This window comes from Dioscorea cayenensis, chromosome 25, assembly GCF_009730915.1.
Source record: "Dioscorea cayenensis subsp. rotundata cultivar TDr96_F1 chromosome 25, TDr96_F1_v2_PseudoChromosome.rev07_lg8_w22 25.fasta, whole genome shotgun sequence".
Lineage (NCBI taxonomy): Eukaryota > Viridiplantae > Streptophyta > Magnoliopsida > Dioscoreales > Dioscoreaceae > Dioscorea > Dioscorea cayenensis.
In genome coordinates this window covers 74,755-89,721 of record NC_052495.1, presented here as the reverse complement: position 1 = coordinate 89,721, position 14,967 = coordinate 74,755, and the positions used below count along the sequence as shown (strand labels likewise).

At 34.5% G+C, this 14,967-nt stretch overlaps 4 protein-coding genes across 6 annotated transcripts; 2 read left to right on the top strand and 2 right to left on the bottom strand.

The window, feature by feature from the left end:
* The first annotated feature begins 2,419 nt into the window (after window positions 1-2,419).
* Window positions 2,420-4,427, top strand: LOC120253010 (ERAD-associated E3 ubiquitin-protein ligase HRD1B-like). Its single transcript, XM_039261244.1, has 6 exons — window positions 2,420-2,509; window positions 2,743-2,823; window positions 3,281-3,375; window positions 3,514-3,663; window positions 3,744-3,949; window positions 4,213-4,427. Exons 1-6 carry the CDS (start codon window positions 2,420-2,422, stop codon window positions 4,386-4,388), a joined length of 798 nt encoding a protein of 265 aa, XP_039117178.1. The 3' UTR covers window positions 4,389-4,427.
* A 59-nt stretch (window positions 4,428-4,486) lies between these two features.
* Window positions 4,487-7,488, bottom strand: LOC120252938 (NAD-dependent protein deacylase SRT2). Of its 3 annotated transcripts, XM_039261142.1 has the most exons (11): window positions 7,353-7,483; window positions 6,850-6,892; window positions 6,531-6,762; window positions 6,359-6,424; window positions 6,188-6,233; window positions 5,639-5,799; window positions 5,438-5,567; window positions 5,189-5,353; window positions 4,973-5,100; window positions 4,800-4,899; window positions 4,487-4,717 (listed from the first exon to the last, which is right to left on the bottom strand). In XM_039261142.1, exons 1-11 carry the CDS (start codon window positions 7,386-7,388, stop codon window positions 4,664-4,666), a joined length of 1,161 nt encoding a protein of 386 aa, XP_039117076.1. In that variant the 5' UTR covers window positions 7,389-7,483; the 3' UTR covers window positions 4,487-4,663. The 3 variants fall into 3 exon arrangements, with proteins under 3 accessions (XP_039117076.1, XP_039117077.1, XP_039117078.1); XM_039261143.1 differs by lacking the exon at window positions 6,850-6,892 and having other exon boundaries at window positions 7,353-7,478; XM_039261144.1 differs by lacking the exon at window positions 4,487-4,717 and having other exon boundaries at window positions 4,973-5,096; window positions 7,353-7,488.
* A 784-nt stretch (window positions 7,489-8,272) lies between these two features.
* Window positions 8,273-10,326, top strand: LOC120252937 (probable anion transporter 6). The gene has a single exon (XM_039261141.1). The coding sequence runs from the start codon at window positions 8,560-8,562 to the stop codon at window positions 9,910-9,912; it is 1,353 nt and encodes a 450-aa protein (XP_039117075.1). The 5' UTR covers window positions 8,273-8,559; the 3' UTR covers window positions 9,913-10,326.
* Window positions 10,327-10,403: 77 nt separating this feature from the next.
* Window positions 10,404-12,305, bottom strand: LOC120252939 (1-aminocyclopropane-1-carboxylate oxidase-like). The gene is made up of 3 exons (XM_039261145.1): window positions 12,170-12,305; window positions 11,851-12,080; window positions 10,404-11,702 (listed from the first exon to the last, which is right to left on the bottom strand). Exons 1-3 carry the CDS (start codon window positions 12,269-12,271, stop codon window positions 11,075-11,077), a joined length of 960 nt encoding a protein of 319 aa, XP_039117079.1. The 5' UTR covers window positions 12,272-12,305; the 3' UTR covers window positions 10,404-11,074.
* Between the last annotated feature and the right edge of the window lie 2,662 nt (window positions 12,306-14,967).

Below are 14,967 nucleotides of genomic sequence, written 5' to 3'. Positions count from 1 at the left end.
TGTTTTATTATTGCATAATTTTTTAACATGATTTATAATATTTATTTTAATATTACTAAAAGAAAATCATATTTTTTGTTTGTGTCTTCTAAGAGAGAAATGTCTTATCCATATAATATAAAAAAATATAATATCATTATTAATTTTAGAATTTAATATTAATATCATAATTTAATAAGAAAAGACCTTAATTTATCATGAATTAAATTAATTTATTTTTATATTTTTTAAAATAAGAAGATTGTATCTATATTTTTAAAAGTTATAAATAAAAAATTTAATTCAATATATTATATTATCATTATTTTAAGAAGACCCATCATCTAGGGACGTCCCTAGATTTCAAATCTAGAGATGTCTAGCCATCGGATGGTAATCTGACGGCTCTTATCCTTATGAACAGTAAAAACCGCGTTCTACAGTGTTGTACAATGATCATAAACAGTAAAAAAAGTGTACAATGTCTATATAGACAATCAGCCATTGGATGATGATCCAATGGTTAAGATTTAAAACGTCCCTAGAATTCAAATCTAGGGACTTACCTAGATGATCTTTTTCCTTATTTTAATAGTATTATTATAATATGTTGTATATACAGTACATCTTAATTCTATCCCCTAAAATCACTAGGCCTTTAATTATGTTGATCCGCTGAGGTGTTTTGGCCACTGGTCCACGTTAACTCTCTTAACCCGCGAGTGAGCATACCATTGATCACCCTTTTCTATTTCTTCTCCAAGCTTGGGATTTCCAGGTGAGGAATTCCCACTCTGTAAGAGGTCGTTTGGTATGAAGGAAAGTAACAACTTTCCCTGAAAAGTTAAAGTTATGAAACGTTTTCATGTGTTTGGTTGAAAAATAAACTATGTAAAGTAACGGTCAATTTGCAATTGCTTCATGGAAAAGGATTCACAGGGAATAATGGTGTGAAACGGATTACATGAAAATATGAGACATGTAAAATTCCAATGTTACCCCTTTATAAAATAAAAATTCTTCTCTTCATCATGTCTTCTTTTTAAAAACCCTAACTATAGTGAAGAACTCCTCTACCGTTTTTTTCCTTTTCAAAACCCTAGGGCAAGGCAATCTCCATCGGTAAGTCCTATAATTTTTTATATATTTTTTTTAAGAATTCATTTGGGAAGCGTATTTCGTGAATTATCAAGTTCGGGTAATCAAATTTATCATAATAGAAAAGTATAAGTTAAATACCTACTTTTGCCTGGTATATAAGCAATTTTCTTAATTTATTTATATATAAACCATTGATTAATGTGAAAATTAAACAAAGTATGGTTTTCTTTTATTTTATTATTATTAAAAGGTAAAATTGAGAATAATCATAACTTTGCATGAAAAGCTTATTTATACCAAACAAATATTGAATTTGTTTTCCATGTATTTTAATTACAATATTCAAAATGCATACAAAACATTATATTGTTACTTTATAAGGAAAGTAAATGTAGAGAAAATTTTTACAAGAAAATACTTTACAAGGAAAGTGTTTCCTGTAAAAATACCAAATATGCCCTAAGAAGTGGGGATTGGGATAAAATCTCATTACCCACCCCACTTACATTTATAGATCTAATCCTACCCATCTATTTCTTTATATAACCAATGTAAATGTATCATTATTAGAAATTTCTAATGAATTGAATTCGTTCTTGGACCCTGTTTCATCATCGTCCTTTTTGAAAAAAAGGTGGATAAACTACTTCAATTAAAAGCAAAGAACGAAAAAACAACACGAGAACAGTGGAACATAACCCTACAAAAGTAGCCCCACACAAAACAACACGAGACCAGAAGTAATACAACACGAGGCAAGAACAACAGCCTCTACCCACCCCCCTAAGCTGAAAAAACAATCAACTAGCCAGTATGTGTATCAGGTCCAGCATCCTGATCAGACGCCCCACCATGCTCCTCCCCAATGGATGTAAGGAACTCCAGACTACACCTAATAGTAGAAGAGTGCTCCTCCATCTTGGCTCTCGATCTCTCAGGAGCTGTAGAAAACCAGGATAATAACATACGGTCAATCTTCAAACAAAGCTTGTGGACAATTTTTTTGTGTAATATGGCAACTAGTCAAGCATCTCTTTTTTGGTTCTCTCAGAGATTCCGAAATCGAAGCTGTGAAAGAGCAAGTACAGACAGAGTTCATGGAAGTCCTTTATATAGTGCTTATTTTTTATGCGGAAATTTTGGAGAGTGGTTTTTGGATGCTAACTACTTTTCTGTTTATCAAAACACTGCATTTGTTGGTTAAAGAGAGAGTTAATCACACAGGAACAATCTCATCAGTGCCGATGTCTTCTCATGTCCGCATTGTTTCACTTACAAGCTTACTAGTTATCTTAGATTTCATGTTTATATATAGCTTTATCATTTCGGTGGCACAGACATGGCCAGAGCCTGCTCCACTCATTTTTCTATTTCAGTAAGCCAACCGTACTCTGTTATCACACCAAATTTCTTCGATTTCTATTTGCATGTATGTATATCTTGAGGTTAATATGTTATTTTGCTACTGGAAAGGAGGCACATGAAACATTTTAATTTGATTCTTCATATGCAAAAGGATCTTTGTTAGACATGTATTGCATTAGGCTAGCTAAAACTTTAAGTTCATTTCTTTTATCCATAATGTAAATTTCAGCTTTTGCTTGATTCCTTTAATTTAATTGGTTTGATATCTAAATTAAGTTTCATGAACATGCATTGCAGGTACCTGTTTTTGGCAATATCAGTGGTGTCTGCATATGCTACATATGCATCCTATGCCATCAACATGTTTTTTGGAGGACAGTCTGTTATGCACACAAGTGAAGGATGCCCACCACACAAGGAGTCCATCTCATAGCCGATGTGGGACTAAAGGGGTTAGTTCATTTGCAATCATTACATTACCCCACCGATCAAGACACTGACGCCCTCGTCAGTCCGGTTAATCTGGGCGCCTGACCAACAGTACTTCACTCAGGGCACTTCACTCAGACCCCAGCGCGCAGCCAGCCAGCCTGGTCAGAACCCTTCCTGGTCAGAACCCTCTGTGGCCAGCGCACCCGACCAAACCTGACGAGTCGTGCCCCACATCGACTCTCAATGAAAGCACCAATGTTATGCACACAAGTGGTGAGGAGAGCGTGTCACCAAAAAACCGGCCTAGTGGTGAAGGATGCCCACCACTTATATGCACACAAGGAGTCCATCTCATAGCCGATGTGGGACTAAAGAGGCTAGTTCATTTGCAATCATTACACAGTCCAAGGGAAAGTCCATTTATGCATTCATCTTGGACATTGCTCGTGATCTGATTCACTTTTATATGAATGCCACCTTTCTGTATACTGCATTTGTGTAAGTAACTTTTCCTTATCATGTTTATTTCTGTTTATATATATATATATTCTGTTTTCCCTCCTCAGAAACTAATTTTATATTTTTTTGTCTAATATTGTTGTTTGATGGTTATAATTAACTAGAATTCACTTGCAGGACTCATCGCATGAGTCTTTCTGCGCTTTATCAGCTCAGAATTTCATACATCAAAGTTTTGAATCGTGTTACTGCTTGCATTCGGTATTGGAAAATCACAACCAATATGAACAGATATCTAAAAGAAGCCACACCTCAGGACTTTTATGAGTATTTACTTTGCCTGAATTTATATTGTGTTTCTGATTTTTATTGTTTCCTTCCATGATCTCATTCGCAATATTTTATAGGAATGACACAACATGCGTTATCTGTCGAGATGAGATGTTCAGAGCTAAAAAATTGCCTTGTGGGCATATTTTTCATGTGGAATGTCTGCTTTCATGGATGCAAGAAAATGATAGTTGTCCTACATGCAGAAGTTCAGTAGTTCGTCATGAGAAAAACTCAATAATTGTGCAGCAATGTCGAATTCCATCACAATCCTACCGAACTGGTTAGTTTTATACTCGACTGTATATGCCTGGATGTATATGTGAAACTCAGCAATTTTTATCTTCTTTTGTTGCCTTTAATCTGTAAAAGTCTTCAGTGTTATGTGTGATTACATCCTTGTTTTGTCTCTATTTATATCTGATCTTTGTCTGCAGAAAGCAATGGGTCTATCAGTGTCTTGCAATTTAACAATATATTATGCAATTTATCTTTAAATTTCAATGTCTAAAATATAAGTTTTCGATGTTTTCTCAATTGAAGCAGGACCTGCAGAGACTGCCACATCGAGGCATGAATCTGATGAATCTGAAAATGGTGTGATGGAGAGAGTAACTACAAATCAGCATCAGGCAAGGCTTCAAGCTGCAGTGAGAGCTGCTTCGATATATGGAAAATCATGTGTATCGATTCACATACAATCCTCGTCGCATGGTATTTAAGCTAGTAATTCAACTGAGTGAGAGATTTAATGCGAAGACCGATTTCTGACAGTTAGCTTTGTTGATGTACAGAAGCATGAAACAAAAAAAAGCAGTTCATATAAATTATCTGTTGATTTTAATCTTAAAATATGAATAGTCATCCTGTTCTACATATAGTGCTGAACTAACCCAACCACGGTTGGAGAACACTTGTTAAAAAATACAATCTTTTACATTGTGAAAAACACAAAATAATTTCTGATAAACATCTGTAATTTGTTATTCTTGTCTGTTCAGTGGAGATTTGGTACAGCAATGGATCCCATCTCCAGCAATCTTGGTAGTATCTGAAAGATGACAAGAAGAACAAGAAGGAACACATAAATCACTAACGGTGATGATTTTATTCTCTAGCATGAGTTTTCTTACCTCCCCGCATCGAGCATTTATTTTCAGAGATACAAAATCATCGGCTCTTGTTTCACCGATGTTTACAATTGCAACCGCAGCATTCGCTTCATACGCAGCTCTGGAGATATCAAAGAATATCAAAGGGCAGATTTTCAAACATTAGCACAAAACATATTTCATTTATAGCGTACCGGACAAGTCGAAAAGCAGACATGGTCATCAGAGATGAGCCTAGCACAAGAAATGCATCACAGTTTTTGGCAGCTTCCATTGCCTTAACAGCTCTCTCTTTAGGAACATTATCGCCAAAGAAGACTACCTTCATGGATTATAAACTGAAATGAAATCTTCAAGATATAGTTGGGCAATTATGTAGTACATAATAGCATGAGCTTTGAGATACTTACATCAGGTTTCAGCGTTCCTCCACACTGCTCACAATCAGGAATAATAAAATTTTCCTCCCAAAACTTTTCATCAATTTCAATGTCACCATCGGGCCGTTGCTGCATGCCGAAACTCTTGTCTGAGCCAGGATTTCCACTCTCCAAATTTTCAATTGCCACAGCCCACTGCACAAATAATATTCACTTTGTTTTTGACATATAATGTTAAACTAATCTTAGAAAATACCCACAACCAGTTGTCCAAGTTACCTTCGGATTGAAGGCCTTCACCTGTTCTTGAAATAAGTCGCGGCAAATTGAAGCTCCACAATCCAAACAAACCACAGAATAGACAGATCCATGTAATTCAAGAGGATCACTACCAGCACGATGATGCAACCTGAAATTTTTAACAATAATTTGACAGTAAAGTGCGGGCTTTCATCGCATTGAAGGGACAAAATTGCTCACCGATCCACATTCTGGGTAACCATGAAACTAATCTGGCCAACTTTTTCTAAAGAAGCTAGAGCATAATGAGCGGCACTTGGTTGTGCCGCGGAGAATCTTCGCCACCCAGCATAGCTTCTGGCCCAGTACCGCCTGCGTGCCTTACTAGAACGTACAAACACCTGTTTAATCAATGGCCTGTTAAGATAAAACAATTACTGGAATGCAGTATTACAACAAATCATTGACAAGAATATCCAGAATATGAACACTGAAGGCATTCCAACATTATCAGATTGGCTGGAGAAGACGAATCAAACACATATGATGCAATTATATATAATGTACCTAAGCATCCTTAGAGTTATTCAAATGCTTCTAAATTTCAGTGAGTGGTCAACAGCAAATTTAAGGCCAAACAAAGGATCAACTGCCAAATTAATCCAAATTGCCCATTGATCGTGCAGACAACTTCAGAGGGTTTAGACATACCACAAATGTCATTCTAGAACAAGTAAAAAGGGGGAAAAAGAAAAAGTTGAATGGATTCCAGCATATGATTCAGTTCACCTGATGAGTAATAGGCTTGAAACCTGAACTATAAGCTCCATTTGGGCTGCCATTAGACAGGATAACCGTTAGCACTCTCTAAATGGCCAAATAAGAGCAAAGTTTGCATCAGAAAATAAAAGTTCATGAAGGCGACACAAAAATCGAGGAAAAACATATGCATACATACACCTTCTATAATCAGGAATTCCTGATTCTGTGCTTATGCCTGCTCCTGTAAGCACCATGAGCTTGTGACTGCGAACAATAAATGAGAGGTAAATACCTCAGAGTGCTAATAAAATATTTTTCATCTGTTTGAACACTAAACTCATAAAAGAAGTAGCAAAAATCTGATAATTACCTCTGATCAAAAAATTGGAACAAAAGGTTCATATCTTTACTGCTTGGAGGATCTGCAACAGGAACTATCCTCTTATTCCTTAAATAGTCATCAGAAGCTTTATTTTGACGGCTCAATGCAATGGTCATGGCTTGCATTGCAACGCATTGAGATGATAAACCTATATATTTTCTTCTAATACAAAGTCTGTGTTTGTAAATAGACTGAAATGCTGCCATGTGAAAAAGCCTTCCTGGCAAATTAATTAGCCTTTATTAACAAGGCGCAAAACAAAGAATTTCTGAATGTACATTGTGACTTGCAACAAATTAAAATATACTTTTAGTAATTGTCTCAATAGCTTCTTTAACCCTTCCAAAGCGCTGCATTTTTTTCATAAGAACAACAGTCAATGGTTCAAATCTTGACATTTATATCACAAACCAACCAAGAGAAATGATTCAAATTGCAAAAATTTAACTCAATTCAACTCCATGAAAGTGCCAAATGATCTTCATTACGCATAAGATATTCCAACTAATTGTTAGGGTTTGTGAAATTCATGATGCTACTAACCATTAGCCTCATCTTCAATAATCCAATAAAATAATAAGGAAAAAAGGCATCTTTTTTTGTAAAATTAAGACCTAGAAAACCAAGCATCCTCCACGCCAACATCAAAATCTAACCTTTTAACCATATCATTCATAAGAAAGAAACCTAAACTCATATGCCAATCCAAAACAGGAGAGGAAACTTCAAGAAAAAGTGAAATCTTTCTTCAATTGCGAATACTTAAAAGGAAAATTTAAAGATCAAAGATTGGAAATTGATCAAGCTTACAGCGATTGAAGAAAGGGAGCCAGCCAACATCGCCATTGGAGGGGCGAGAGAGAGGGAGAGAGAGCTTAAAAAGAGAAGGATTTGAGGGCAAAGCCATGAGCTTTCTCTCGCCGGCGTGGACTCCGGAGAGCCTTAGTCTTGGCGGCTTGTGTTCTGCCTGACACGTGGCACTTCATCTGACCGCTTGATCTTTGATTCCAACTGCCTCCTTACCTTCACTCCCTGCATTAAAAAATTATTATTTTTAAATTTGAAGTTTAAATGTATTATGTTTTAAAAAAAAAGTAAAAATAAAATCCTCCCCTACCGTTTTTCCTTGTGCAAAATAAAGATCGATTTTTATTTTAAATTCTGGGTTTTCTAAATTTACAAAAAATAAAAAATTTATTGTTAAATTTTTTATTTTTAACGGTGGTAAAATGGTTCACTCATGTGACATAAAAAAATATTATTTTGTTTGATTTTTTAAATTAAAATTTTTATTTAGTCGAATTTTGGAATAGATTTACAAACTTAATATATATATATATATACCATATAAATTAATTTTTAAATAAAATAATTATTTTGTCCATATTACTTAACATATTTTTGTAATGTTTTATTTTTTTGGGTAAACCTATGAAATCACATATTATAAAAATTAATAAAAAAAACTAATATCTTTATTTTACAAAAAAAAATCATAATTTTTTTTTACTTTACTAAAGAAGTCATGGCTCAGTGACATTCACTTTATTAAAAAATCATAATTTTTAAGATACATTCACAAAGTTGATTTTTATTATTCTTTAAAAAAAATTAAATTAATAAAATGACAAAAACTGTCACATCAACAGGGATGTAATTATATTTTATTTTTCAAAAAAGTAATGCCAAAAATGCTGATGTGGAAAAGTTGTGTATCAATTCGGGTCGGATTCGGGTTTCGGACATCAAGATCCGACCCGTTAAGCACGCAGAGAGAGCAACGCTCGTCTCGCACGGGCGACGAGCCAACGCCATCGAGATCTCACTTCCCTCATAAACCCCCCCTTCACCAACCCCCATTGACCTCCATTTCTAGGGTTTCTTCTCCGATCTCTTCGCCTCCTGCTCGCCATTGCTGAGCTCCATCATCACCTGAAGGTCAGTCTCTTCTCAATCCACCATCCATCTTTCTAGGGTTTATGAATTGCATTTCTAGATGATGTAAATTAGTCCAAAAATGGCGAGAATTAGGTTTCCAAAACGCTATTTGATTGTGCTGTTGACCTTCATCTGCACCAATGTCTGCTATGTTGAGCGAATGGGGTTCTCCATTGCTTACACTTTCGTTGCGGACGCCATTGGCGTGGATCAATCGAGCAAGGGGGTTATACTCTCTGCGTTCTATTATGGCTATGTGATGTCGCAAGTGCCTGGTGGATGGGCGGCGCAGCGGTTGGGTGGGAGGCGCGTCTTGCTCTTGTCCTTTGTCTTGTGGTCCTTGACCTGTGCTTTGGTCCCTGTTGACCCTTCTAGGGTTGTGTTGCTTGTGATTGCTCGTTTGCTTGTTGGAGTGGCGCAAGGCTTCATCTTTCCTTCAATTCATACTGTTTTGGCACAATGGGTGCCTCCTCATGAGCGTTCTCGCTCCGTGTCATTGACGATGTCTGGGATGTACCTCGGCGCGGCTGCAGGCATGCTTTTGTTGCCAAGTTTGGTTAAGTTTAATGGTCCCCGGTCTGTGTTCCTCGTCGAAGCGGCATTAGGTGCTTTCTGGTCTGTTCTCTGGTATAAGTATGCTAGTGATCCACCTCGTTCTGATCATCCCAAGGCCGCTGCTGCTGGTTTTGGAGACACCTATTTACCGGTATCATCGGTGTTCAAAGATAGCAAAGGGGTTGTTCAAAAGATCAAAGCACAAAATGGAGTTAGTTCTGTACATGCTCCTAAAATTCCATGGAAGAAGATAGTATTCAGTTTGCCAATTTGGGCAATTGTGGTGAATAACTTCACATTTCATTATGCGTTGTATGTATTGATGAATTGGTTGCCGACCTATTTTGAGCTCGGCTTGAAGCTCAGTCTGCAGGATATGGGGTCTTCGAAGATGTTACCTTACTTGAACATGGTCATATTTTCGAATGTAGGTGGGGTGGCTGCTGATCATCTCATAACAAAAAGGATCTTATCAGTGACTAAGACTCGCAAGCTTTTGAACACTGTTGGATTCCTTATTGCTGCAATGGCTCTAATGGCAGTCCCATTGTTCCAAACTTCTGGTGGAACTGTTCTCTGTTCTTCAATATCTCTCGGGTTCTTGGCTCTAGGGAGAGCTGGATTTGCCGTGAATCACATGGATGTTGCTCCAAGATATGCAGGCATTGTGATGGGAGTTTCAAACACTGCAGGAACTTTAGCTGGTATTGTCGGTGTTGGGCTCACCGGAAGGATTCTGGACCATGCTAAAGCAGCAAACATGGATCTCGCCGGCACCGAGAGTTGGAAACCTGTATTCTTTATCCCTGGATACCTTTGCATATTTAGTTCTGTCATTTTCTTATTGTTTTCCACAGGAGAAAGGATTCTTGATTGATGATTGATCAAAGATTTCAATTGGAATTATTTAATGAACAACTTTACTCATTCAAAGTTGATCTTCCACCAAATTGGGTGCATTCGTGAGACAATCTGCATCTTTCTTTCATTCAAAAGTTTTACTTGACACTCGCAGGTATGTTATTCTTATGTGATATTGAGATGCCATTTTATAGCTTGGCAGAAGTACAATTTACTTGAACTTGAGTATTCTTTGATGCATTTGTTTGCATAGAGACATGATGCTGCTTTTCAAGTCTGTATTTTTATCAGTTCGGAAACAACACTGTTATGCATGCCCCTTACTTTTTTTTTAATTTTTTTTTATTTATGTATCAAAATAAAAGTGATATGTATGATGTGTACAATTTGTAATGACTTGATAGTTATTGTATCATTTGGAATTGTATTATGCCATGGAATTATTCTCTTAATTGGAAATCTAAACCTTTTAATGGCTTTTAGAATGCATACTTCTTTTTATTTTATCTTGCCTTCTTTCTTACTTATTGAATAAATCTCATTTGGTATCAAGTTCATAGGGTTGGTTCAAGTGGTAGAGGTTTAGGCTGTTCATGTGCAGGTTTCGAATTTGAATCCTTTCGTATATAAATCACACCTGTTGGAAGATGTCGACTTTACTATAGTGCTTTCAATATGTTGTTCCAAAAAATGGATCCGTCAAAAACAAATAAGTAAAAAATAAAATTCAAAATTTTGAAAATTTTATTGAGTTAAATAAAAAATAGTCCATTTTAGAGATTGAATTAAATTTTTGTAAAGTTTTATCTAGTTCAATGACTGTTTATAAGATCAAAGTGAGCCATTATTTTTATTCTACTGTCATCTAAATTATATTAATAGCAGAACTCTCAAAAGATAAAATGTAAATACAACTATGATAATCTGTACTAGCAAAACCAGAGAAAAGTGAAATGTTTAATAATTACCATAACTTGTAAACACATCATAATTTAATTAACAAGCAATAGTGATACATTGACTCAACCACACACTTGAACATCAGAAAGGATGCTGATTTATTACAAACAAGCATCTCTTTTCAATCAAACACAAACACAAACACATCAACCTAAAATCACACACCACAAACCTCACACATGCATTCCCAAACATTCATCTTCATCATCTCCGCATTACTACCTTGCACCAACAGCCTGAAACCTTGGTTCCTTAGCCAAGAATTTCTGCTGAGTATACACAGTCATATAATCCCGGAAAAGAAACTTAGGGTAAGCGAGACGAGCAGCTTCCTCCTCCCCCTTCATCTCTCTGGTGATCAGTTTCGGTGCTGGAGCAATGGTGGCATTGAAAGACGGATTATAGAATGAAGCAATTGATCGGCGATTACCGTCAGGTCTCGCCAGCACCCTGTGCCATGCACTCTTGTACCTGCCATTGCTGAGCACTTCTATCTGATCTCCGGTGTTAATGACAATGGCATTGGTTAATGGCTGGACATCGATCCACCGGCCGTCTTTCAGTACTTGCAGGCCACCAACCTTGTCATCCTGGAAAAGAAGGATGACTCCTCCGGCATCGGTGTGAGCTCGAAGACCATTGACCATGTCGGGGTTAGGACACGGAGGGTAATGGCTCACCTTCGTCCCAAAGAAGGGACGGTGAAGCTCAACACCATCGTCGTCCACCCCGCCGGAGAATGCTTTCTTTATGTAGCCTTTCTCGAGGCCAAGGTTCTCATCCATCACCTCCATTATCTTCTCCGCGAGCTTCTTGAGCTCTGCTCGGTATTCCTTCATTGTTTCCCTGCAAGTTTCCGAAGATCATAAACTTTGTATATAAATACTCAAATTGAAGTATGACATTTCTATGTTTATTTGGCATTAATGATCAAGCTCTCAAGTAAGAAATATTGAAGATATATATATCTATATAATGAAGGATGAAAACTTACTTGAATTGAGGAGGATTGGAAGGCCATTGATTATTATCTTGAAGGATGAAAACATCCTCCCAATCAACATCATCCAGCCTTGTTTTTTGGTCTTCATTATCAACTAACTTGTTTAGCAACTTCACTGTGCTTGAATCCTTGAATCTCTCCTCTCTTTCTAACTTAAAGCACTCTGAAGACACCTTCTTCACTCTCTCTAATAACTCCACTGATATCCCATGGTTCACCAACTGCTCACAAATTTAAATTTTCTCAAACTCATTAATATTAATTCCATTGAAGATAGTAAAAATTAAACACTAATTAATTAATTAATTACCTGAAAGAAACCCCATTGTTCACATCCATTGGCAATTTCAGCTAAAGTTTTCTCCCTGTCATTTCCATCAAGCTTTGAGAAATCAATCACTGGAACCACCATTTTTAATTGAAGTGGTTGAAAATATTGAAGGTTGGAATCAATGAATGAACGGATGAAGGAAAGAAGGAAAATGAGAGATGTTTTGGAGATGGAGAAAGAGATTGGTATTTATAGTGCAAATTTGGGTTGAATGTCAAAGCATAGTTATTAATATATATTAATGATGAAGTATTAAACTATCATGTTTGGGCGGTGTCCTTGCTGTGATTATAAGACTAAGTGGTAATATAAACTTAAACTATATTAATTATATATATAAGTTACAAGGTCAACTTAAGCATGGCATGCACGGATGCCCACACCTCACGCATTGTCTTTAATTAGGTTTTTTTTTTTAAAAAAAATTTATTTACAATTGTTATTCTCCCCTATAGTGAAATTATGGGTATAATAACTAAAAACAGTCATTTAAAAATTTAAAAATATATATTTGTGAAGCTTTAATTATTATATATAAAGATATATGTATTGAATATAAGAAACTTAAAATTGAAACAAAATATTTCAACAAAAAAAAAATATATATATATATTATAAATGTGAGCATCAGTCTGTGAGCATTAGTCATTTAGAAACATCCTATATTATAAATAATTAAAAACAGTAATTTAAAAATTATAATAGTAATTCAATCATTTTGAACAGTTCAATCCTATTTCTACTAGATTTATAAAAATAAAATCAAAAAAAATTGAAAAAAATAAACTCAATCAATCTTTTAATCAGTCTGTCTTTTTTCATGATGTTTACAGTCTGTCTCTCTATGGTTTACTGTACCCAACTGTGAACGTGTATATATATATATATATATATATATATATATATATATATTTTATGTTTTTCAAATAATAATAATGATTATAAGATTAACCATGTATATTATATACCTCTCAATTATGTATATATTTAATAATATGCGGGCAGTCCAGGTCTCAGATGCTTGCACGTGGATCGAAAATCAATCACCGAACCCATGAACCTTCAGCCGTTGAGAATAATGGATTTAGACTACGACCCCATACCCACAATTGAGGACATATTACTATCATTGTTTCTATCAAATCTTGTTCTCAGTGATTTTTTTTTAATGTCTCACACTCTAATTATTTCTATTCCGATAGATTCGAAATTTTAAACAACCTTTTATTTTAGTTTTAAAGCAATTGTTTAAAAAATTTTAAGTGATATATATCACCAATATTATGAGGTTGTATGAGTGCATATATATATATATATATATATATATATATATATATATATATATATATATATATATATATATATATATATATAATTAACAAACATAATATTATTTCTAAGTAGATAACAAACACAAGATCAAACAATCAATATGATTAGTACAACTAAACTCTATTTACTATCAAGAGGACCAACGTATTATTTATCCATCTATTAATAATAAAAAAATATATAGCTGAGCATTATATTAATAATTTAAATTAATACAATGGTACAAACTTATATTAAGTTATAAACATATTATAAATAACAAGATGGTGTAACATCTTAATACATCTAAATTTAATTAATTAAGGATAATGATCTCTAAACTAATTAATGTTAGGAGTTAGTCCGGCATCGGTTCTGCCGACGTCCCGCCCATGCAGTTGGCGTGCCGGCATTACACCTCATTTATAGAAACTATGTTTTTGAATCATACCCAATGTAACATGGTCCATATTAAGAAATTAATTAAGAAATAATACTATTTTTATAAGTTCTAACTTCAAACCTCTAATCTGAGATTTACTTAATTAATTAACCAAATGCTGACTAAAACCTATCTTTTAGGTCACACTTTAGGTTAATAAAATATCAGTGTTTAAGACTGTTTGGTCTTGAGTCATGACTTATAATTAGTACTTGTTTTTAGGGTTTTGGTTAAATTAGATAACATTAAGCATGGTCAAAGCTGTCTTTATTTTTTTTTTATCTATGAACATGGGGGGATTAATTAGTTTAATGGTGGATTGAATTTATAGTTAACATGCACACGTGGCTAGGGGTTTTGCATGCATGGTGGGGCCCATCTTCATGAGATTCCAAGATTCCATTCCATGAGATGCAAGGACTAAAAATATCAATGACTTATATTATTAAGTTAATTAACTAGTGAATTGTTATATTTACATTTAATTTATAGATTACAAATTAATTATTTATATGTATGTTTTCAGATTAGAAATAATTAATTATATATTATTCTTTAAAATTGTTTTTTAAAGAAAAAGAAGTGAAATTGATCCAGTGATTTGCACTCTTAATATGAGTTGGATATGCTCAGAAGCAATGAATATGAAGCTAAATCAAGGAACATGAATCATATATATAAATGGTATTAAAAAGCAAGCATATACTTAAATATATATATATATATATATATATATATATACTTCTCTAGTTCTTCAGTCTCATTCATTGATAACAAATTCCCAAACATGCCAGACTTTCAATTTTATTTTGGTTGGCATTTTGAGCATCTCCAGCTTTATTTTTAATTTAATTATCATATATATATATATACATACATATATATATACATATAAAGTACTAGTTATAATGAACAATGTTGACTTCATAACAACACATCAAAGTTTTCTGGAGATGAGAATGATCAAAGATATTCATGAGATTGCTTGTCTCCAATGATAGACTTAGTTTATATTTTTAATTAT

Bases quoted from the DNA above. Each gene is read 5' to 3' on its own strand.
- LOC120253010 (XM_039261244.1), top strand. From the start codon at position 2,420: ATGGCCAGAGCCTGCTCCACTCATTTTTCTATTTCAGTAAGCCAACCG. The intron at 3,376-3,513 runs GTAAGTAACTTT...ATTCACTTGCAG, and splicing joins TTTCTGTATACTGCATTTGT to GACTCATCGCATGAGTCTTT. The intron at 3,950-4,212 runs GTTAGTTTTATA...CAATTGAAGCAG, and splicing joins ATCACAATCCTACCGAACTG to GACCTGCAGAGACTGCCACA.
- LOC120252938 (XM_039261142.1), bottom strand. From the start codon at position 7,388: ATGGCGATGTTGGCTGGCTCCCTTTCTTCAATCGCT. The intron at 5,354-5,437 runs GTAACTTGGACA...TTATTTGTGCAG, and splicing joins TGAAGGCCTTCAATCCGAAG to TGGGCTGTGGCAATTGAAAA. The intron at 5,101-5,188 runs GTAAGTATCTCA...TAATCCATGAAG, and splicing joins GAGGAACGCTGAAACCTGAT to GTAGTCTTCTTTGGCGATAA.
- LOC120252937 (XM_039261141.1), top strand. From the start codon at position 8,560: ATGGCGAGAATTAGGTTTCCAAAACGCTATTTGATTGTGCTGTTGACC.
- LOC120252939 (XM_039261145.1), bottom strand. From the start codon at position 12,271: ATGGTGGTTCCAGTGATTGATTTCTCAAAGCTTGATGGAAATGACAGG. The intron at 12,081-12,169 runs GTAATTAATTAA...ATTTGTGAGCAG, and splicing joins AACAATGGGGTTTCTTTCAG to TTGGTGAACCATGGGATATC. The intron at 11,703-11,850 runs GTAAGTTTTCAT...GGAAACTTGCAG, and splicing joins TCCAATCCTCCTCAATTCAA to GGAAACAATGAAGGAATACC.